General features: G+C 42.1%; 1 protein-coding gene across 1 annotated transcript in view; it reads right to left on the bottom strand.

Annotated features, from left to right (window-relative positions):
• LOC311500938 (protein FAM131B-like) overlaps positions 1 to 22,815 on the bottom strand; it is a gene marked incomplete at its 5' end in the record, with an annotated part of 50,030 nt that overhangs the window by 10,902 nt on the left and 16,313 nt on the right. Inside the window, 2 exons of the mRNA XM_084562575.1 lie at positions 3,306 to 3,341; positions 16,551 to 16,588. Coding sequence (XP_084418701.1) covers positions 3,306 to 3,341; positions 16,551 to 16,588 — 74 coding nt within the window. The remainder of the gene's footprint in view (positions 1 to 3,305; positions 3,342 to 16,550; positions 16,589 to 22,815) is intronic.

Below are 22,815 nucleotides of genomic sequence, written 5' to 3'. Positions count from 1 at the left end.
CAGTGTATGCCCGGCCTTAGGGAACACATCATCTGAGCGCAGTGATGTTGAATTAGTTTACAACCAAATGGCTAAATGATTGATTGGAGGATTATCCAGTTGCATGCAGAAGTATTTTTCTTCTCTGTACAAGATTTGAGTCTGACTACACCAGGCTACCAGTATTCAAACTCTTGGTGTGCTGGTTGGAATAAATCCACATGGAGGTAGAAAAACAACCAGTTGCTGAATCAAGAAGTGTTTGAAAAGATGAACCAAGCTGGAATCCATGAGGGAGTTGTTGCTTCACTTTGAACTTAGAGCCACTTTGTAAAAAAAAAACAAAAAAAAAACAAGTTCTCTAGTGATTGATGTTTTGATGTAAACCCATGCATCTGATCAGATCATGATCATGAATGATGTCAGTCAGGTTGAAGAAACACTGTCTGCTGTACTTCCTGGCGTCTGTGCTCAAAGCAAACAAACCTGTAAACTAATGAACGCAGAGACAGAGGAGCCTGGATCTTAATGAAGTCCTCCCAAAAAACTAATTACAGTCGATATACAAGAAAAAAAAAAGAAAAAGACACGGGCTCTGTTACACGGGGGATCGTGCGATTGATGTGATGAAATATTTTCAGTTAAAGGGCATTAATTACAATACACAGGGAACCTGATAGTATCTGCTCCCTCTGTGGTGTGCAGTCGGGGTATGATCCAGTGTCCGCATGTAACAGCAATATTATGAGGTGTAGTAATACAGCAGCCGGTGAGTCAGCGGGCATACAGATGTGGCTATTATAGCAATCTTCCTTCCATTAGTCCTGCATCCACTGGAGCCTGGTCCTCCTCAGAGGTAATGAACCCGGAGTGAACGTGTATTTTATGGACAAAAAGCATCAGAGGCACAACAGAGTTCTGGAGAAATGCTAACAGTTAGCGCAGCAGCATCATTCAAACCAGCAAACCGAGCTTCAGAGCTAAATAAATCTTGCATGCTACGTTTAAAGGTGCATTAATCAAGATAAGTTTTCCACTACCTCCCAGATTAAAGAGGTTATACACAGTAGTCTTTTTAGCCTCCTTACTGCTTGTTTTTAGGCCTTGTTCAGATCTGGTATTAACATGCATCCAGGTGGCCAGCTTTAAGTACAGGTGTGAACAAATCCAGGAAGCATTGAGGATGAATTTGAGACAGATATTCTGTCCCAGCCACATTAATGGATGCCCTCCAGGGCCGGAGTCGTAATCTAAGCTTTGTTTGTTGCGTCTCTAAAATATCTATCGTCACAGCAGGGATGAGTAAACATATATTAACAACACTGTTCATGGTCCTGATCCTTTGTTTGAGCCAACAGCTCTTTGCATGTTATTCCTCTGTTGGTGTTTATTTACATATAGAGTGCAGGACTGGGATCTGGGCACAAGTGATGTTTTAGTTTCTTGTTTTACTTCCTGTGTTTTCCCACTTTGAATTGGTTGATTGGTTTTTCCTGTCTTTCTCTTTGTCCCTTATCTAGTCGTCTGTGGAGTTACCCCCTCTTCTCGGTGTCTGGAGTTTTCGTCCCACTACCGGTGTTTGGGTTTGTGATACCCCGCCTACCCTGCAGCACTGCATATTAATTAATACCCTGTCTGATCAGGACTTAATTTCACATAGATGACGTCCTCCTACTCCTCTTTCCAACCATCTGTCTTCTTTTTTATCCATTCAGTGAAAAGCAGTAGAAACTGATCTATTTTAGGAGGCAGCAGCTGTTTGGGCCCATGTAGTATAGGTGGTTATTTGCATATAGATCGCGATGCTCTGATCCAATCACAAGTGGTCACTCGGGACCATAGACTGTATAAATATGGACGGCGGAACTGCTCCTCAAAAGTGAGGCTAAAGTAAATATAGCTCCCCCTGGTGGCTGGCTGCAGTATAGGTCATAACTCTCCGTAAAGCAGAGTCCAGTGGGACCATGAGAGTTGTAGAAACAATTTAAACTAGATGATGGCAGGCGATCATAAAGGGGTCCATGCCGTGGCGTAGTCGTCCCCGAGCGGGACGCAGAGGCATAAGCGAGGAGGAATCCTTTTGCTGACAAGCGAATGAGAGTCAGGCGGGTCTGAAGCATTGAAATTTGCGGGGCTTGTATGCAGTCTTCCACAGATGCCATTGCCTCAGACTGCCACTAGAGGGAGTCATAGGCTAAAGCAGGTGGGAAAAGACCTGACAGGAGGTCACGTTTGACTAGGGGAAAGCTGGGTCTGCCAACTGAGTAGGACTCAAATATTTACATGTCACCAGTAGCGCCCCCTATGGACCGTACGGCATGAAACTTGGTGGGCTTGTAGGGAGTCATCCACGGATAATTATTATATTATATATATATACATATACATATATAATTCTACCAAGTTACCAGTTTTGATGCCTTAGACTCCAAACTCCAAACTCGCAAGATGGCGCCGTCCGTATCCCCCGGGAAAATAGCGTCGGTTTGGCCAATGCAAGGAAGCAGAGACATGTTGTCCATATTTATATTAAGTCTATGCTCAATGCTATTCACTCAGATCACTCCAGGTGCATGGTAATGCTACATCTGAACAGTGCCTAATTAGGCTCACAGTTCCCACCGACCATGTTCCCGTAAATTAATCTTTCGCAGACAAGTTAGTGACTGTTGTGCTAAAACCATGCACACCTTGACTGCTTGCTTTGCCAGCTAGAACTATTTAAAGCAGCAGTAACATAGCCGACTGCTTCAAGAGGTGTTGGCTCTCGAGTAGACACAAACCGATGTGTGAAATACTAATCGTTGCTTCCCCACGCGATAATTTCTTAGTCTTAGATGTTTTTTGTTCAAAATCCATTTTTCTAAATGCTTCTGCAGACCTCTGTTGCTCATATGAGTTATTTATTTTTTCTTTTTGGCCTGTAGGCAGCATTTAGTCTAAACCAAATAAATTCTGCTGAGGGTATAGAGTTTAAAAACAGCTGATGCACTTCTTCCTCGTGCACTGCTTTCGGTAAAAACTGGGACTTGTGCGAAGGCTTCAGCCGTGGATACGATAAGCTTATTACAGCCTGTTATCTGTGACTCTGTGTATTTGTGAAGCTTGCAGTACAGTAGATTAGCAGACGAATGGGGAAAGAAGAAATACTGGGAGAGGGAGATAAGCAAGAGAAGGGAAGAGGTGGATGGAAGAACAAGTGGGATGTCAACTTATGCACTGAAAGCACAAACTCAGGTAGCCGGTGAGTGACGGAGGGGGAAATGAGAGGAAGAGGAGGCGTGGGGGGGGGAGAAAAAGGGGGAGATTTGAACAAGGAGACTTACATTGATACCTTCCCAGGAAAACTCGGCATGGCCATGCTGGGGAGGGAGGGGGTGAGGAAGGAGAGGGGAGGAAGGAGTGGGGGGAAGAGAGGGATACAGGAAAGTACAGCAAAGGGGGGAAGAGAAGAAGGAGATTTTAAAGACGTACGAGGAGGAATGGGACATAAAAAAACTAAATCTTCAATTTCATAAAGTAATTTATGTTTTATGTGTTTTTATTTTATGCAGATTTCATCTTCAGTTGAATCTTAACACATTTTAATAAAGTGATTAAAGGAGGAGCAGACTTTCAGCTTTAATTTGAAGGTATTCACACGGAAATACAAACATTTTCACACCCAGACGTCTATTCTCAAAGCCTCAGATGTGACTGGACACTTGAATCAAAGCTGCTTCATGGACGGACGACAGTAAAACAGGTGGTTGCTTCGTTCCTCCCACATACTCCAATCAGGCATAACATTATGACCACCTTCCTAATATTGTGTAGGTCTCCCTTGTGGTGACTCATCAGAGAATGGACATGGACCTTCTGAGGGTGTCCTGTTGTGTTAGTGGGTGGGGGGGGTCTTTGAGGGGAGGGTCCTCTGTGGATCATCCCACAGACACTTGATCAGTTTGGGCTCTAGTGAATTTGGAGGCCAGGTCAACACCTTGTGCTGTTCTTCATGTTTTTTAGTTGTTCCTAAAGTGTTTTTGTGTGTGTGTGTCTGTGTCAGGCTGCATCCTGCTGGGGATGGCTGCTGCCATCAAGGAGTGTCATTGCTATGGGGTGGGGGTGCCTGGTCTGGTCTAGGTGGGTGCTACATGTCTAAGTAACATCCACACCAATGAATGCCAGGTCCAGAAGTTTCCCAGCAGAACATTAAACTGTCACAAGATGTTCAATGTTATTCACTTCTCCTGTCTGTGGTCATAATGTTGTGGCTGATCGGTGTATATTAAAAATATTAATTAAGTGCAAGTACGCTGTCCTTAACATCTTATATACTCTGAGTAGTCTACACACAAATATAATAGTTGTCGGTTGATGAACGTAGGATTGTATTTGAAGTTGGCAGCGTTTCATTTCCAGGAGTTGATTTAATTTTCCTGATGGATGTTCAGTCCAGCACTCACTCTCTATTAGCTCTATTGTTTGATCTCCTCCAACTCCTGAGGGAAATATCTGCATCTTTAACTCCTCGTTTCTAAGGCCCCGTTCATATTTCGCATTGACGTCCGTCTGGTGCAGTCCGATCACAAGTGGCTAGTTTTTAGTGTTTTAGTGCCTGAGTTCACACATGGAGTTAACAAATGTGTCTCCAGGCTGCTCTCCAGATCTGATCTCAGTTTCTCTGTATGCAAATAAGCCCCGACATCATTATATCAGCAGCTGTCTCTAATCGGTCTCTGCTGCGGTTTCAGAACCATGAACAGCTGTTTTGTGTGAGACCTGCACAAAACTGAGATTATAACTCCAACCCTGGAAGCTTCAACTGTAATCTCTGATAATGAAAGAAATTAAATACACTTAACCCCATGCAGCGTCTTATACATCAACTTGATCACATCCACCACATGCTGATACGTTAATGTAACGACCGTCTACTCGTATAAAATAATAAATAATAAAATAATAAATAAATAATTTTGCTAATTCTAGTTCAGATTAGGTTCTAGTTTAGTTTGGTTCTCAGCTCCAAGGCCAGAATCTTTTAAAAGTCTCTCATTACTAATGAACAGACATCACTGGTTCATGTGATCATTTCTACTAGTGGTTGAATGAATGAGTTAAACTCCTCTTCCTCAGATCAGCCCTGTTGAGTAGGTGGTCTTTAATGTGACCCAGGACTCATTGTGTGTTCACACTACCAAAGGAAGGAGGTCACATGTGTCCCAGACCACCTCCACATGTGGACTGACACCAGATCAGTGTTCACACCTGGACCTGTTTAACCTGGACTCTAGAGACCAGATCAGTGTTCACACCTGGACCTGTTTAACCTGGACTCTAGAGACCAGATCAGTGTTCACACCTGGACCTGTTTAACCTGGACACTGGAGACCAGATCAGTGTTCACACCTGGACCTGTTTAACCTGGACACTAGAGACCAGATCAGCGTTCACACCTGGACCTGTTTAACCTGGACTCTAGAGACCAGACCAGTGTTCACACCTGGATCAGTTTAACCTGGACTCTAGAGACCAGATCAGCGTTCACACCTGGACCTGTTTAACCTGGGCACTAGAGACCAGATCAGTGTTCACACCTGGACCTGTTTAACCTGGACACTAGAGACCAGATCAGCGTTCACACCTGGACCTGTTTAACCTGGGCACTAGAGACCAGATCAGTGTTCACACCTGTTCCTAGCACCAAATTCGCCATGATATCGGTCTTAAGGCTCTTTTAAGGTACTGCAGGAGTAGACGCTGTAACCTACGTACGTAGCCTACGCCGTTGCAACTCCACCCAAACACTTGTCGACGCTGTGTCTTTTTTGCCAGTTGGGTTAAATTTTGTTTCTACTTCCTGTTTCACTTTCAACAATGGCAATGCAGAAATTTCACCAAAGACAAGTCATACAAATGTTTGTATCTCTGAACCTCCTCAGTCAACCTTTCCTCCACGTGTTCCATCTTTATTGATCCAAAACAATCAATTGGAAAACTGCAGAGATGGAGAAGCAGCCGTAAATACTAAAGCAGAAACACACTACTACCAATCACAGCTGTTGCTGTGTCGCTGTGACACGTGGTCACATTTCTCGGGAGGTGCAAAGCTCAAAATTGACGCAGAAGCCTAAACCACGTTTTAGAGTGTTGGGTGAATCCAGATGGAGCAGCGTCTGTGTTGACGGTGTTTTCTTTTCAAATAGAAGAAGAGCTATCTCCGTCCGTACACTATCAATATTTTGATATTGTTCTTGTTTCACTCTTTGAGCAAAGAGAGAATCACTTTATATGCTGATGAGGCTGCAAAAATAAACAGATTCAAACTGTTTGGTTCCTTATGAGAAAGAAAAAAGGCCTGGACGTCGTGAACCTTCAAATCAAAGCTGAAAGTCTGCACTTTAAACCCATATTCACCAAATGAAACTGTCCAAACATACATGGACCTGACTCTATGTATCTATATATTGTTGTTTGTGTAAAGAGCACACAACAACAATCAGCTTAATTTTCTAATCTGACCTCTGCAGGTGATGCACCTTTACAGTTTTACTTTAAATTTTCTGATTGACGTTTTATAAATAAAGTTTAATTTTAGTCATTTAGAGTTTAGAATAAAGAGTCTCCTGGAGGAGAGGCCGTGTGCTGGTTCTGTGTTTGCTGGTCGTCAGCTACACCGTCCATCTCCCCCTCTGTCTCTGTCTCCGTCTCTGTCTGTCCTCACAGCCCAGAATGTTTAGGTAACCAATGGATACCATTCAGAGGTGACCCTGTTGCCGGGGGCAACGGCCAATCTGATGTGCAGCCAAACCTGGACACACCGTTTATTTGCATGCACATACTTACATATACACACACGCACACACACAGGCAATCATGCATATTCATCACAACTGTACAACAGAGAGAGAATGAGGAGCATCAGCTGTTAGGGAGGATTTGATTTTTACTTTTATTCTTTTTTTTGTTGTTGTTGTGGCCGGAACAGTTTCTCCACTCGCACTGTAAGCTTGAAAATCACAGATCACAGACTGCATGTGCGGTTAAATGGTCAAAAATACCCTAAACTTTACGCTCGCTTGCCAGAACATTAGGTACGGCAGTGAAAACAGAGCACAGCGTTGGAGCAAAGAGCAACGTTTCTGCACGGTAGTAAGAATGAGGAGTTTGCAGCTTATGATTATTGCAGATATGCATGTAGGACACTATTAACTACTGCATGTACACTCACTGGCCAGATCATTAGGTACACTGGTTAATGCATTCTAATATAACACTCCAGCTGATGTAGAAACAGCGTCAGAAAGGTGGTGATTCAACTGGATGGTCACTTTCTGGTGCTGTGAAACTGTATTGCTTTAAAAACTGACTAAAATAATAGGAACACGTGTTAGTTCTATAGTACTACAAAATGAAAATGAAATTATTTGAAACTGATGCTAAATACCAGAACCTTCATCAAGAGAAGATTAAATGCAGGATTGTTCGGTTTTCACTAGCGTACCTAATAATTTGTCTGGTGAGCGTGTGTCGTATGATAAAACCAAGAAAGATATAGATGCTGGACGATGCACACTCAACAAAAAGAAAGAATAAGAACTGAAATCAATGCGCTGGCGGTGATGAAACATTAAGAAGGAGCTCGGCCTCCGTCTCTGTATTGGTTCACGCTTTAATCAGCAGCTGCCGGCCAGAGAAACTAAAACCACAACATCTACATGAATCAATGAACGTGAATGTGAGTTTGGGTCTGACTGGGTTTAAAGTCTTCCCCGTTCCCTGATTAAAAAATTCCCTCATCCTGCGTCAAATTCAAAGAGATGGTTAAGCAAACCGAAAACCACGGGCGCGAGCCGAAACCAGAAGCTAGAATTAATTCTGGCTCTCACTCCGGGCGCGGATGTAATATTCATGTCGGAGATGTTTTATTTTTGTGACGAGTGAATAAGCGGGAAGAATAATCCTCCTCTAACAAAGCAGCCGCTGAGATGGCGCAGGGATTTACAGCTAAACACACCTCGTTCACATCTAGACCCGAGAAAGAACATGCTAACACGACTGTTGGTTCATTTAACAAACAAGTTATGTTATAATCACTCAAACGGTATAAGACCAACAGACTAAACTACACTAACTGAAAAATGCTTCATTTAATTTCAATGAGCTGCAGCCTGGAACTAGAGCTGACAGATTCAAAACATCAGATCTTCAGCTCATTGTAATTTAATGATGATAATATCATTTATTTGATTCATTCTCATTAGAAAATATATTCAACTGCAGCAAAATATGTGTTTATGTAAATATATTCAGTGTTAACGGGACTCTGAGTCATCTACGACCTCTGTCCTCCTGGCCTGAAGCGCCTGTTCTTTCCATGTTGGTGCCAAAATAAATGGTTTATTACTCAAACTAAAATATTCTGGATGAAACGTTGGGTGTCCACGTAGTAAAAAACACGATTTTGGTTGGTTTATATTCTCCAGAATGGCACCAACTCTTAAATCCATCACAAAGACCTGCTAATGTGTCCAATGAGATGATGAGCATCTGGAGCAAAATGTGTTAATAACAGCTAATTAACAACTGTGGCCTTTAGTGTAAAACAAAAACAAGATGAAACGAGGGCGACTGGACTTGGAGACTGTGTTGTGGAATTTGGTGGTAGGAACCAAAAGTCGTTGACATTGTTTCCTTGGGGGGGGGGGACATTAGGGGGAATATCTTGCTCCTATTGGTCCTCAAAGGTGAGACTAGATCAGTTTGGTTCCGCCCACTGCACATCTCCACAGGTTAACGACCACCTTCCTGATATTGTCTAGGTCTCCCATCAGAGAATGGACATCGGTCTTCTGAGGGTGTCCTGTAGTGTTAGTTGGGGGGGCCTCTGAGGGGAGGGGCCTCTGTGGATCATCCCACAGATACTTGATCAGTTTGGGATCTAGTGGATTTAGAGGCCAGGTCAACACCTTGTGCTGTTCTTCATGTTTTTTTGAGTTGTTCCTCAACAAGGCTGAGTATCATTGCTATGGGGTGGGGGGGTGCCTGGTCTGGTCTAGGTGGGTGCTACATGTCTAAGTAACATCCACACCAATGAATGCCAGGTCCAGAAGTTTCCCAGCAGAACATTGAACTGTCACAAGATGGTTTAAATGTTCCCAAGTTTCCAGGCGTTGACAGAACTTAAAGCAAACAAAAATCCGAGTCATGAAATTTCTAGAATGTGGACAATCCATTTCAGAGGGTTAGTGGTTCGACCACGTACCAAACAAACGAGTAGATCAGTGTCATTGTGACTGAGCAGGTAAAAAAAAGTTCTATTTACCGTTTAGAACCACTCTGTAGTATATTAAATGATCTCCTCTTGTATAAATCACACGCCGGCCGTTTAAATCTGTGGTCCACGTTTGCAAATAAATTCTTTTAATTTGGCAGCACGGAGCAGAAACCTGAACGTATTCACCCTCTAAATCATTTACTTCAAACACAGCGGGGTTCAGGGTCAGGGTGAAATGAATAACTGTGTGCAGGAGGCTATGATTTATAATGGTCAAACATGTGAGGAGGAGGAGGAGGAGGAGGAGGAGGAGGAGGAGGCTGGTGTCATCTCTGTCCTTGGACCGTGTTTGTGTTATTATACCAGCTTGCGTCAGAGGTCTCAGGATTTGGATTCGGAAGCACCTCTCAGAGTGGAGGACAAATAATAATAATAATAATATAAAAGTCAGGCGTCACGGCGGCTCTGCTACGTGTCTGTTCATATTCTGTTTTCTCTATAAAGTGGATAACGGCTGAGCTCTTCCCCTGAAGCCTTGGCGGTGGCTTGTCGTGCGAGCTGAAATCCGTTCAGACACAATAAACGTGGACGGTCCGTCAATAAAGTGACAGCTCAGCCTTTAACTCTGCACCGACGCTTGAATCAGCTCCTCATCGCTGAGCTTTTCCTCCGAAGGACACGGTTTACACAATAGTAACCATCAATTTGCCACAGCTATGTTGTTCTGCTCAGGGTCATGAGAGACTTAACCCTTTCCCAGCATGCATTGCACCAGATGCAAGGAACAGAATAACGTTAAATATCACTGGAATAACATTTTTAAAGTTGAAATTTCTCCTAAAACAGCAACTGATGAGTCTAAAGGTCCGTGTACTTTTATTTTTTCAAAATTTGGTTTTAAAGTTTATTTGATTTTCTATTTAAAAAGCAAAAACAAGCAATTGTTCTTTTAATATATGAATAAGAAAACAGAAAGAGAATTAAAGGAGGGAATTAAGGATTCATATAAAATCAGAAGTGGTTTGTGCACAATTGTTGTTTTTAAATCGCGTTAATAGAAGTAAAAATTAAGTCTAATATAAACTTCCTGTCTTTTGTTTTAGGCTACAGTTTATTTTTTTCCCGTTTTGTTTTAATTTTTGGATTTAAAAATCAAATAACAGTTCTTTTTCCAGTTTTCGTTTCTTGTTTTAAAAGCAAACTCGCGGTATTGGGTTTTGAACATTTTCTGGTTTTGCTTGTTTCCTGTTTTATTTTGAAATGATCCCAGGCGGTTGTACTTCCTGTCTTTTATTCACCTCCCTTGTGTTTCACCTGTCTCTCATTAACCTATTTGTATATCTTTTCTCCTGTCTTTACCTTTTTATCCTTTATCCTCCTCCACATACCTGTTGTTTTTTTCCTGTCCTACCATCCCCTGCTTCCTCATATTTCTTTTACTTCTTCTAGTTTTTCTTCTTCTTCTTTTGTTTGCACCACCTTCTGTTACAAACTCAGCAACCTGTTCCTCATTCCTCTTTGCTCCAACCTTCCTGCTACCTGTGGCGTCAGGAGATCTTTCTTTTGCTGCATTACATGCTAAATAAAACAAGCTAAATAGTGCATAATCCAAACCAGATATCGTGTTTTCTCTCCGGTCGATAAGCATCTTATTTCAGGCTTCGAGGGCTCCATGAAGGAGCTGCTAATCTTAATTAATTTTCATGTTTTTTCAGCTCTCAGTGGGAAACTGAGACTCGAAATTGCGGTAAAATATCTTCAAGTTGCTTTTGAGAAACTCATTTCAAGTCTAAAAACCTCAGCTGAGGAAAAAAACCCAAAAAACAAATGAAATATTGAGTTGAAAAGGAAAGAGGAGACGTGACTGAAGCAGCCGAGTATTGATCTCAGTTTTTAGCAGAGCCACGAACCGGTTCATGTTTCAGCCGATACGCCTTTCAGCGAGCGTAATGATGCAGGGATGGTTTCCTCACTTGGCTCAGCTGACGGCGTTTAATGTGGGATGAGCGTCCAGAGGGATGAGCTCACTCAGACGTGAACTTATCTGGTGTATTTAAATTTCATTTTTAAATGTATTTATTTTACATATCTTACATTATATGTCACCTATACATCAGTATCTGGCCAAACAATGATTTAAAAGTGTTGATGACTCATCCTGCACTTGGGGGCGTGTACATTTTTTTTTTTATTTATTTATTTTGAATCCAATGAAATGCTTTCTCAAAGTATTAAGCCACTCCCTTCTTAACCCACACCTGCTTCAGCTTTCTGCTTGTATGCGTGTGGGCGGAGCTTGCTCAGGCAATTTGAGCCGACCAATCAGAGCAGACCGGGCCTTCTGGGAGGGGGTGTGGCCTCCTTAGCTTCCTGTTTTTACCAGAAACATGTAAATATATGGAAGTAAATGTAACTGTGCTGTTTCATAGGAACTTTAACTAAATAGAAGTGATTAGCTCATTAAATTTTATCTTAAAATGATAGTGTTTAAATAGTTAGATTTATCTATGTGCTATTTCTTTTTATCTCTCTGTAATGTTGATTTGGAAAGTGCTGCAGAAACAAACATTATCATTTTAAGTGCTATTAGATCATTTGGGACATTATGCATCCTTTTAAATTTCACTTGCACCGTTGTCGGGTCAGAATCACAATTTCCAGTTTTTCCTAATCTGTATTTCTTAAAGAGATTAGCCAGATTTAGCATGCTAGCCCACTTATAAACTAAATAATAATAACACATTTTATTTGTGGGCGCCTTTCAGAGTGTTCAAGGTCACCTTATGAAAAAAAATAAAAAATAAAAAAACAGCAGTGCATAAAAAAAACATAAGAATAAAACAAATGATGCAATAAATGTCAGTTTGCATTTAACTCAATGCATCATCTTCAGTTTAAGAGTCTGTACTAGTGCATTAACTCTTGAATTAGTTATTTCTCTGTCATCTCTGTGCAGGATTTATTTTATCTGTTGTTGTTTTCTGTTTGTGTAACTTGTCCCAGAGTGCCCCCCCCCCCCCAGCTCTCTCTTCCTTTCTCTCTGCAGGTCTATAAACTACACAGAGACAGAGGAGACATGTTGGTTTGGACGTAAACAACGTACGTCTAGTGTTTTAGGTTTCACCTCTAACTTAGAGGGAGGCGGCGGCGGCGGCGTTTAAGGAACATTTAATAAAATAAAAATCCAGGTGATTGACAACGGTGCAGAAAAAGACACCAGCAGCAGCAGCAGCAGTCACTGATGGAAAAACTATAAGATGGATGTCTTTGTTTTTGTCTCCCCCCTCTCTCACCTCTTCTACTGCTCCCTCTCTCCCCCTCTCTCTCTCCAGGGTCTGCAGCAGAGAAGTGATACATGGCTCGGTAATAGCCCGGGCCCTGGGGAGAGCAGCTCCGTGGCCTTGGTAAGAGACTGTCAACACAGGCACACCTTCACACCCGGTCACGAGAGTGCAGGCGTGCACGCACTGTTTGATTAATATGAGCTCCTATCAGGCTGAAGCCGATATATTTATTTATTTATATATTTATATATAACAGACACATTCTCAGTGGTTCAGATTATTCTTCTCTGAGTTTGGTTTATGTTTGGAGCCTCATGAGACGGAGAAACACACAGTTAATGCAGCTCTTTCAGGTTTAGAAGAAGATTCATGAAGCTAAGTGGTGGATTTGTCAGATAATAGTTACACTCGCTTGCCAGTTCATTAGGTACACTAGTAAATGCATTCTAATCTAACTCTCCCTTCATGACAGCGTCAGAAAGGTGGTAATCCAACTGGATGATAATTTTGGACGGTTTATATACTATTGGTGGTCATGGCAAGAAGGTTCTGGGTTTTAATCCGACTGGAGTTCTCCCTGTGTCTGTGTGGGTTCTCTCCAGGTACTCCAGCTTCCTTCCACCGTCCAAACCGGTTCATTGGTGATTCTAAATTGGCCGAATTAGCTTATTTTCCCCCGCTGGTATTGTATAAATCAACAGGTAAAACTCCAGAAATGTGTGTATTTCGGTGACGCTATCTAAGATAGGCTTTTTCTTGCTAATCCCATCTTCTGCTGTGGAAATTGTTTCAATAGATTTTCCTTCATCTGTGTGTTGGTATTAACTGTAACTCTCTAGTTGTCAAACTCCGATCCCGGTTCGTTTTCTTCGTTATCAAATCCTTTGGTTGTTTGGTTGTCTATTGTTCCTTTTTTTGGGGGGATATTCATTTGTTTTGACGTGTTTTGCTAAAGTTTGTATTGTTTAGTTAGTATTTCTTTTAGAGTTAGCAACAGACAGAGCACAAGGAGCCACGTCTTGCTCAGGGCGTCGCCGTTAACCAGAAGTCTAGCAGAGTTAACTAATTTTAATGTCAAAGAAAGACGTGGAAGTAATTTGATTCAAATGTTTCTCCCTCATAGTTAAGTTTGGATTAGCAGCTCTTGACTAATATTATTATTTATCCTCAGTGTCTTGCTTTGTTCTCTCCTTTATTTTTTCACTCCCAGGCAATTAACTTTTAATTTGAACTGTTTACTTCTTTAAAGAGGCGTGCAAACGATAGGCAACAGGTATTGAGTTGTGTTATAAAAACTGGGGGGGGGGGGGGGGGCAAGCTGCATCCACTGATTATTTAGCCTAGCCCACTGGCTACTCTGTCAAAATAATAGGAAAATGAAAACACAGTTTAATAAACGGCTCTCTCAGGTATTTGAAACTAATGTGTTTTCCACTAGTGTACCTAATGAACTGGCCGGTGGGTGTATTACGCTGCAGCCAGAAATGATGAGAACATTGTGTTGCCTCTGTGTTGGACATAAATTGATGTCTGCGAAGGTAAAGCGTTGACTTTCAGCTTTAAATTGATGGTTGTCGCGACAGGTTTGATTCACGGGCCTCAGCTGGCGTGAACCTACGAGCAGACGTCCATCAATCACTCACTATCTGTACCTGCTCATCATGCAGGGACGTCAGAGCCTTTACCTCGTCATCCTGGACAAGCGTCGCGGCTGTCACACGACTGACACATGTTCACACCTCTGGTAGTTCAGAGCCTCTAATTAATCTGGAGTAAACGTTAACTTCCACGCAGAAAGGCCCCCAGACGGTCGGAAACTAAAGCTGTCACTGCTTTTTGAAGATTGGTGGCGTCTCTGCAATATTTTTATTCTAGTTTCTCATCTTTAATACGTCTTTGCTCATATTTAGCATGTACATTGTCAAATTCTACCATTGTGCACATTATAGAATCCATAAAAATACATGTAAAATACATACTGACATTTTTAAAGCTAAGGCATCTGACCTATTAGCAGAAACACTCTGGGATGGGTTGACACAGAAATGATGTCTTTAAATTTAGAATTTAATAGCGACGGCGATGTGAGAGGAGAATAACATGCAACAAACTGAACGGAGAATATTGTGTTCACATCTCAGTTAATGATTCACAAACATCTCTAGCGAAAACCGAAGTTGGTCTGGAGTCTCTCTGTTGGCAACTGATTCTGCCCCAGCAAATATCTGCCGGGACAGAAGAGTAACAGTCATAAACGTCATCTGAACTCCATGGTGTTGAATAAGTTTACAACTAAACTGCTCTGATTGGTTGGAGGACTATCCAGTTAATGCAGAGGTATTTTTATCTCTATATCGGTTGAAAAATGCCCCATAAAAAATCCAGACTAACTCCGTGAAGTTTTTAGGAACCATAGTGTCACAGGTTCAGATCCCTACGTGTTGAAACACATCCCATGATAAAATCAAAATGATTCGTCACGCATATTAGCAGAGTATGAGTGTGGCTATGACTGGCTTGGTAAAAACTGCACTGGGAATTGGCTAATGGCCAGTTTTTCTTCCATTTTTCTCAGAATGCCAAATGCAAAATTTGGAGGAAACAAAAAGAGGTGGGCCTCGATGAAACGAAAACATACGATTGGCTGACGCTTCGTCGTTGTGTTAGTGGACTTCTGAAAATGCTTGAAGCCAGCTCACGTTTGATTTCTAGAGCGTCAACACAGCAAAGAAAGGATCGGACGTCAGTTAGCGATCAGCTGAATATGACTTCAGACTCCACACACACCACTAGAAGGAATAGCACTTCTTTATCCTTATATCTGAAGAGTCTGGGGAAAAAAACGCTAGCCGACATGAAATAATAATAATAATTGCAATTAATCCAACTTTTGCACAACCTCTACTTCTTCTACTCTGTTTACTACTACTACTACTACTACTACTTCTTCACACACTGCCACCTTCTGACGACACTACACAGCCTCATTCAGTCGCTTCAAACCAAATGTGAACGCACCGAATTTTCAACTTCGCTTCAGCTTTTCTGGCTATTCTTTGAGTTAAGAGAGTTCTAGACATGTTGTCACATTTGCAATCCTTTAAGAAAACCTGGCGCCTACATGACCTACAATGCAACTCAACCGGCAAATGGTTGAAGATAGGTGGTACGTTATGCTAGTGGCTGCTGATGTAGCCTTTAGCATAAAAGAGAAAAATTGCTGCAGAAATCAAGAGGCTCATTCGTTTAAATTAGTTTCAGGCTTCACACAGATCTGTAGTATTACTGCAACTTCCTTTCTGACTGTTCTGCAAACAAAGAGCAACACACATCCACTGTAGACAGAGAGAAATACTCTCCATGCGTCGTGTCTTTTGTTTCTTAAACCTCATGAGGCCGAGGTCAACGCATCTAGTTTGAAAATTTGCTTCAGATTTGCTTGGTTTTTCTCAAAGTCTATAGAGTTGTACCAGAACTGGACATGTGGTCTAGTTTGCAGTCCTTTAAGAAAATCTGGTGTCTACAATGCAGCTGCCAATGTAGCCTTGAGAGATGTTGACAATTGCAGTAAAACTTCCCAACAGCACAAGAATTAAGATTTCCCCCTTTAACTCAGGCCCTTCCTTTCTGACTGGTCTGCAAACAAAGAGCAACGATCCTCTCCACGCGGTGCGTCGTGTCTTATGTTTTCAAAGCTCTGAAGCCGGCGACCTTTTTCTCGAGGCCGAGGACGAGGCTCGGGCCGTCTGGCAGCAGGAGGCAGTTCTGGGTGAGCGACTCCGCTCCTTTTCTCACCTCTAACAGATTCGAGGCGACAAGAATCGACCCCCCCTCTCTCTCTTTCACGCCGCCATTCCTGACTCTGAGAGTGTGTATGCATGTTTGCAAGAGAGAGTGTCTTTTGTATTCTGTCTCGGTGGCTTTCAGCAAAATGGGGGCAAAACAAAAAAATCGATTGATTGAGATGTTTTGCAGAAACAGTGATTAATAGAAGATGAAGGAGATGAAGGCGTTTTATTATTTTTTACCTGATCCCCATCTTTCCGTACCGGCACCGCATCCGCTGCTGGAGAGGCAAAGAAAAAGAGAAAAGAGAATTTAAGATCAGTTTTAGTAACAAGTATTAAATCAAGTAAGAAAATATGTCTGTCCTGATGGGAGAGGGAGGAGGAGATAACAGTATGTCAGACCGATGCAGCCGAGGGAAAACACCGTCCAGCGTTTCTCTCTCTCTCTCTCTCTCTCTCTCTCTCTCTCACAAACACACTGAGCTAAAATTAGATTAATTATCCACGCCAAGCTTTGGCACACTGAGGGCACAACCAGAGTGAGTCACGGAGGCCAGGGATGATTCTGAATTCTCCTGGTTATTATCTAAATAATGGAGTGCCACCTTTTTTTAATAATTTAGTGCTGTTAAAATTGGAAAAGCCTCTGTTGTCTGGAGGAGGAGGTGGCTGACTCGACGGACTCTGACCTTGAGTCTGACCTTTAACATTAAATTGGTCGGTTTGTGCGTCTCTACAAAATCATCGGCTTTTAGCTCTTTACCAAAACATATTAAAGTTAAAATTGTATAGAGAGGCCTGGAGGATAGAGAGGAAAAAGAAGATGAGCAAGAAGAAGACGAAAAACAAGAAGGCAAAGACAAGGAAGAAGATGAAGAGGCAGAAGTAGAAGACAACGAAGAAGATGGAGACAAGGAAGAAGATGAAGCGGAAGCAGACAAAGACAAAAAAGAAGGTGGACAAGACAGAGAAGAAGAGGAAGAAGATGATTAAGCTGAAAACGACAGAAGAAGAGGAAAACGAAGATGAACAAAAACAAAAGGACGAACAAGAAGATGAAGTCAAAGAAGAAGACGGAAGATGATGATGAAGACGGAGAAGAAAAAACGAAGAAGACGAGAAAGAAGATGAAGACAAAAAGACGAGTAAGAGGAAAAGACAAAGACAGAAGAAAATCCTAACAAGACGAAGCGGAAGAAGACAATGAACAAGACGAAGAAGACGAACGTGTGGAAAAAGAAGAAGATGATGAAGACAAAGAACCGGAAAGAGGAGGACGAACAAGAACGCAAAGACAAGGATGAAGACAAAGAGGACAAACAAGAGGAAGAGGAAGAAGACGATGAACAAGACAACGAAGACGAGGAAGAAGATGATGATGATGACAAAGAAGAGGAAAAGAAGATGAACAAGAAGGCAAAGATGAGGAAGAAGATGTAGAAAAAGAAGAAGACAAAGACAAAAAATAAGACGAAGAGGAACAAGACAAACCAGATGAAGAAGAAGAAGATGATTAAGTTGAAAAAGAAGATGACGAACAAGAAGGCAAAGATGAGGAAGAAGACAGACAGGGAAGGAGGTGAACAAGATGATGAGGAAGAAGAAGATAATGGCAAAGACAAAGAAGAGGAAGAAGTAGAAGGCAATGAAGAAGATGAGGACAAAAAAGAAGGCAAACAAGATGAAGAGGAAGAAGACAGTAAACCAGATGAAGAAGACGACGAGGAAGAAGATGAATAAGTTGAAAAAGACAACGAAGACAAAAAAAAAGGCAGAGGAAGAAGACAATGAACAAGACGAGGAAGAAACGATAAAGAAAGAATAGTAAGAAGACAAAGAAAAAAGAAGGTGAACAAGATGAAGAAGAAGTCGAGGAAGACGAGCAGCGGCGTAAAAGTGATGCACGACTATAAATTAAAGTTTCAGTTGATGAACTGATTCAGCGTTTTGCCTTAAAGTTTTAATATCATTCGTCTCCGTTAGTGGCAGATAAAATTAAAAAGTCACACCCAGAACACGGTGGAAATACGTTCAGACAAACGTTCTATAAACTCAGATCAACCTCACCAGTTGTTTTTTGTTTTCAATAATTCTGTTTTCACAAAGAGGACTAATGCAGATGTGAGGAAGTCTTGTTTTCAGGGACATTGTCCTCGTTGCTCCGGCTATAATTCAGGAGCACGTCAGCTAATGTAGTTCAGTTAATGACGTCCGAATTCAGAAGCTCAGTAATTGAAATAGATTGTTTAAGCCGTTATTAAATAATCTGATCTGTCTCAACGTTACACGCTCGAGTTAAATTTGAATAAAACATCTTTGGACGTCGTCACCATCTCCAAAAGCAGAAACAAAAACAGGAAATGACTCATAGACTAAATATTCTCCGTCCTGTCTCGAGGATGTTGATGAATCTTGGGAGCGTCGTCCTTTACTGCATCGTTAAGACGAGAGAGAAAAATCTCCGTCCAGTAAAAAACAAACGAGAGCCGGGGCTAAAATTAGATTAATTATCCACGCCATGCCTTGGCACAGGAGGCCGCGACCTGTATGAGTCAGCGATGCCTGCGACGTAGAAGGATATTAGATTTAAGTGGCAATGAAAGGAGAGGCCTCCCCCCCTGTTAACACAAATTACAACCTGCATTTATAATATGAAGAAGTGAGATAAAAACATAGCTAGAGCCAGAACGCCAGAGCCGGAGGACTAAAAGTCGAGTGCTGCGAGATTAGCCCGAGCTGCAAATAACTCCAGTCAAGATAAGAGCGCTTTATGCAAAAGACACTGCTTGAATATCGCTCTGAGGTGGTTTCAAGCTGCAGTAACACCCTCGTCATTAGACCGGTTCATTGTCCGAAAGCTCAAAAATCCTCCTTTAACCCGTCTCCTCTCTTTCATCTCCTCGTTGATTAAAGGCCGATTGAAGTGGATTTAACGGCTCGAATCAATCAGCTCGGACTCACTTCTCGGTCCGAGTGCAGATATTTTCTTACGTCGCCGTATTCTCAACATATGGCCCCGTCGCCGGCACCGATGCCGTCCGCATTGATTTGGTGCTCTCTGCCAGGTTCCCCCCGCACCCCCCACCCCTGCCCCGGCCCGGCCTGGAGGGAGCGCTGCCAATCGACGACGGCGCCTAAAAATACCTCAGCCTTCATGTTCCCCTTCAGTGGAGACCGAAGCTTTCTATTCAAATCAATATCAATAAAGAAAAATGAAAAAATATATATTCTAGGCGACAGCTCACAGTCTCGGGGTAGAAGGAAGGTACGGTTTGGAAACTTTATCTCGCTTGAAAGCTAAAAAAAAAATACAGTTTTTATTCTAAAATAAGTCTCAAGGAGAAAAACAACCTTAAATGCTTCAATAGAAAACAGTTTACAGGGCTCTACATCATGATGCTTCCAAATTCTGAGGTCGCTCTGCCTTGATTCAGTTTCATTTCAGGTTTATTTCAACAGGCTCATTTCAGATATTCTCCTCAAAGGAGGAAGCCAGTGCAGAGAGCTTTGATATCAGAAAACGTTTCAGCTTTTCACTAAATCTAAGGAACGAGGGCATCATTAGAGGATGAACAGAGAACCATTACCGTTCTACAGGAACTGAAAGAAGATCAGCATCGTTAGGGCTCGCATCGATACGGATTCCCTGATTCAGTTAGATTCTGATATCAGTTCTTTAAGAGGGATTTCAATTTCCAAAGTGATTTTTCCACAGTACTCTCCCTCTAGTTTCTCATCTTCTATGTTCTTTCCTTTCTGTCCAAGTTGTCATATTTAGCCTGTACCTTAACATATTCTACCATTGTGCACATTATAGAATCCATAAAAGTAAATAAATAAAATTTAAACAATAATAATAATGAACTTCAGCTTTATAAGCCTAATGTTTTGGCCTGCCCTCCAACGTTGCACGACTGTATTTGTGGTGCAAAACCAGCTTTGCAAGATTGCAAGACTAGAGTGTCCTCTAGTCTTTGCTTTCTGTCCAGTTTGTCATATTTAGCCTGTACATTCACAAATTCTACCATTGTGCACATTATAGAATCCATAAAAATATATAAATAAAAATGCTTAGTCTAATGTTTTGGATCATCCTCCAACGTTGACTAATCTTGCTATATTTGTGGTGCAAAACCAGATTTGCAAGATTGTGTCCTCTACTTTCTCATCTTGCATATGTTTTTGCTTTTGTCCAGCTCTTCTCTGTCGTCATACTTTTTTAAATTTAGTTGCGTGAAACCAGTCATGTGAGGCTGCAACGAGATTCCTAGCGAGAGCTTGGATGACGTGCATGACTACTGTTACTCTTCTGTCCATCACCTCAATAAGCCCCGCCCCCAAGCGATCTGATTGAGATCTTTGCAGGATTAGAATCAGTTCCCAACAGAGAGACTCCAGACAAACTTTCCACCACAATAAATGAATAAATGGTGGGTGTAAGAACAAAACTTCTCTCTTATTTTAGAAACAAACTAATTATTCTTTAACACCTGAGTTTAATCTGCCCACAGACAATTATTAAGATCCGCACTCTTCAGACATGATTGTGACCCAGCACTTTGGGTGAGTTCACTCTCTTGCCTCTCTCTCTTTCTCCCGGTCTGTCTCTGTGTTAATGAAAGTCATGCAGCCTTAGTCATGACTGTGCTCCCTGTGAGTACATTTGAGATGCAGCCCAGGGGATCCTGGAGGCCATTTACTCCACGAAAAACACACCCGCACATACAAACTCACACACCGGAGACCTCTGGAGCTGATGGAGCTCCCAGCTGGAGTCACGAGGAGGGGGGGCGGACTAGGAATAGGGAAGAGGCACAAAGAGATGAAGCTGAAGGCTCTCAAAGAGTCAAGAGAGTTGAGGGGGTAATGTCGAAGAGAGGGTTCAGAGGAGAGGAACAAAACCGGGAGATTGATCGAAGCTGGGAACCGCAGGGCAGAGGGCATGGTGAGGGGAGGGCAGCGAGGGCGGCTGGGAGGAAAAAGATAAAGCTGGACCGATAAGAGGAGGGGAACAGAAGGGCAGTGATGTGGTGAGAATAAGAATATAGGTGGAATTGAAGGCTGTCAGTGGAATCATTTATCTTGGTAAACTAAATTAAAGATCATCAAAGATACAAGAAAACAACAATGCCCACCGCATTATCCTGAAACCACAGCTGGTCATTTTAGAGGCATTTACCCAGAGTTCCCTGCAGCACCTGGAGGAAGCAGAGTCTGATTTGCAGTCATTAGTGTCGGTCAGTGTCAGACGTCCTGACGGATGTTTTTGTGCAGGATGCTAATTCTCACCCGTGCATTTCTACTTAATTAATCAGATTCAGAGTCAGGATGATGAGTTTACACAGCGTTGTCCGAGGCCGCAACGTAATGTTTGCTCGTTGGACTGTGAAGCGAGCGGCTCGGAGCCTCGGAGGTTTTGGTGTACAGTATGTCTGAGGCTACCGACCTTTGAGGGAAAGGTCACTTCTGTTTGTGCACGTATCCGAACTCTCTGCAGCCGAGTCGAACAAAAAACACAAAGGACTCGTCTGATGTGAAAGGAAAAGACCCGCTTCTGTACGAGCTTAGATTTACAATTAATTAAGTCTCTAAATTTGGCAAAACCTCGCTTAAGTTAAATGAGGTGCTCTCGGTTTTCATCCTAATACTTCCAACTGGGGATGGAGTCAGTCCAGGCATTTATAAAATGATTGGATCCGTTTGGGGCTTCGGCCAAACCCCGTCTTTTGCAGTTATTTATTTTAGGTCTACCATTTTGTAGCGTCAAAACGTAATGATGAATGAAGTCACATCTAGAACAGTAAAAGGAATCCAAGGAGTCTCCAGGGGAGGACTCAGATCTGATCGGCTGATTCTCAGTATTAAAAGATTGGATACTGATCAGAGGGCAAAAAAAAAACCTTATTTGGGACCAGATCCAATTCTTCTGTAGTCTGAGGATTGCCGTCGCTGCAGATGTTTGGTGCTTCTCTGCCTAATCTGTTTGGCAACAAAGCAAAAGACCTCAAGGAAATGGATCTGAGACGTCAATGTCAGACCGAGTAGTGCTGCCTGCCAAAAAGCCTCAGTCCTTGAAAGAGGTTTTGCGGCATATTTAAACTCACTAAATAGAGATTTCTAGGTTTCTTTATTTAATCTGTCTTCAAAGCTACTACAGAAAAGATATTTATGTAGTAATACGTCCGATGAATCGACCTTCATCTCACAGGGAACTACGAATTAAAACTCTTTGGTTTGTCCACAGAAAACCGACTCTAATGTTGACACTATTGTTTGAAAATTGTTTCTGCATTTTGCAACCCTGTGAACATTTTTTTTAAGCGTTGGAGAAGTTGGCGTACACGACGACATTCGGATGCATTAGAAAAAAAGTGAGGTTTAAAAGCACACCTGCAGTTACCAAGTATTGCCACAGGGGCCGCCAGAGACAACTAAATCTTTAAACTATTTTCCCCTAAGGCGGTAATGTGTTTCATCTGATTTTCAGATCTTTCGATTTGTGCTA

This window comes from Chelon labrosus (assembly GCF_963514085.1).
Source record: "Chelon labrosus genome assembly, chromosome: 16".
Taxonomy (NCBI): Eukaryota; Metazoa; Chordata; class Actinopteri; order Mugiliformes; family Mugilidae; genus Chelon; species Chelon labrosus.
Note: the sequence above shows the minus strand (reverse complement) of the source record. Positions and strands in the feature narration are given on the sequence as shown.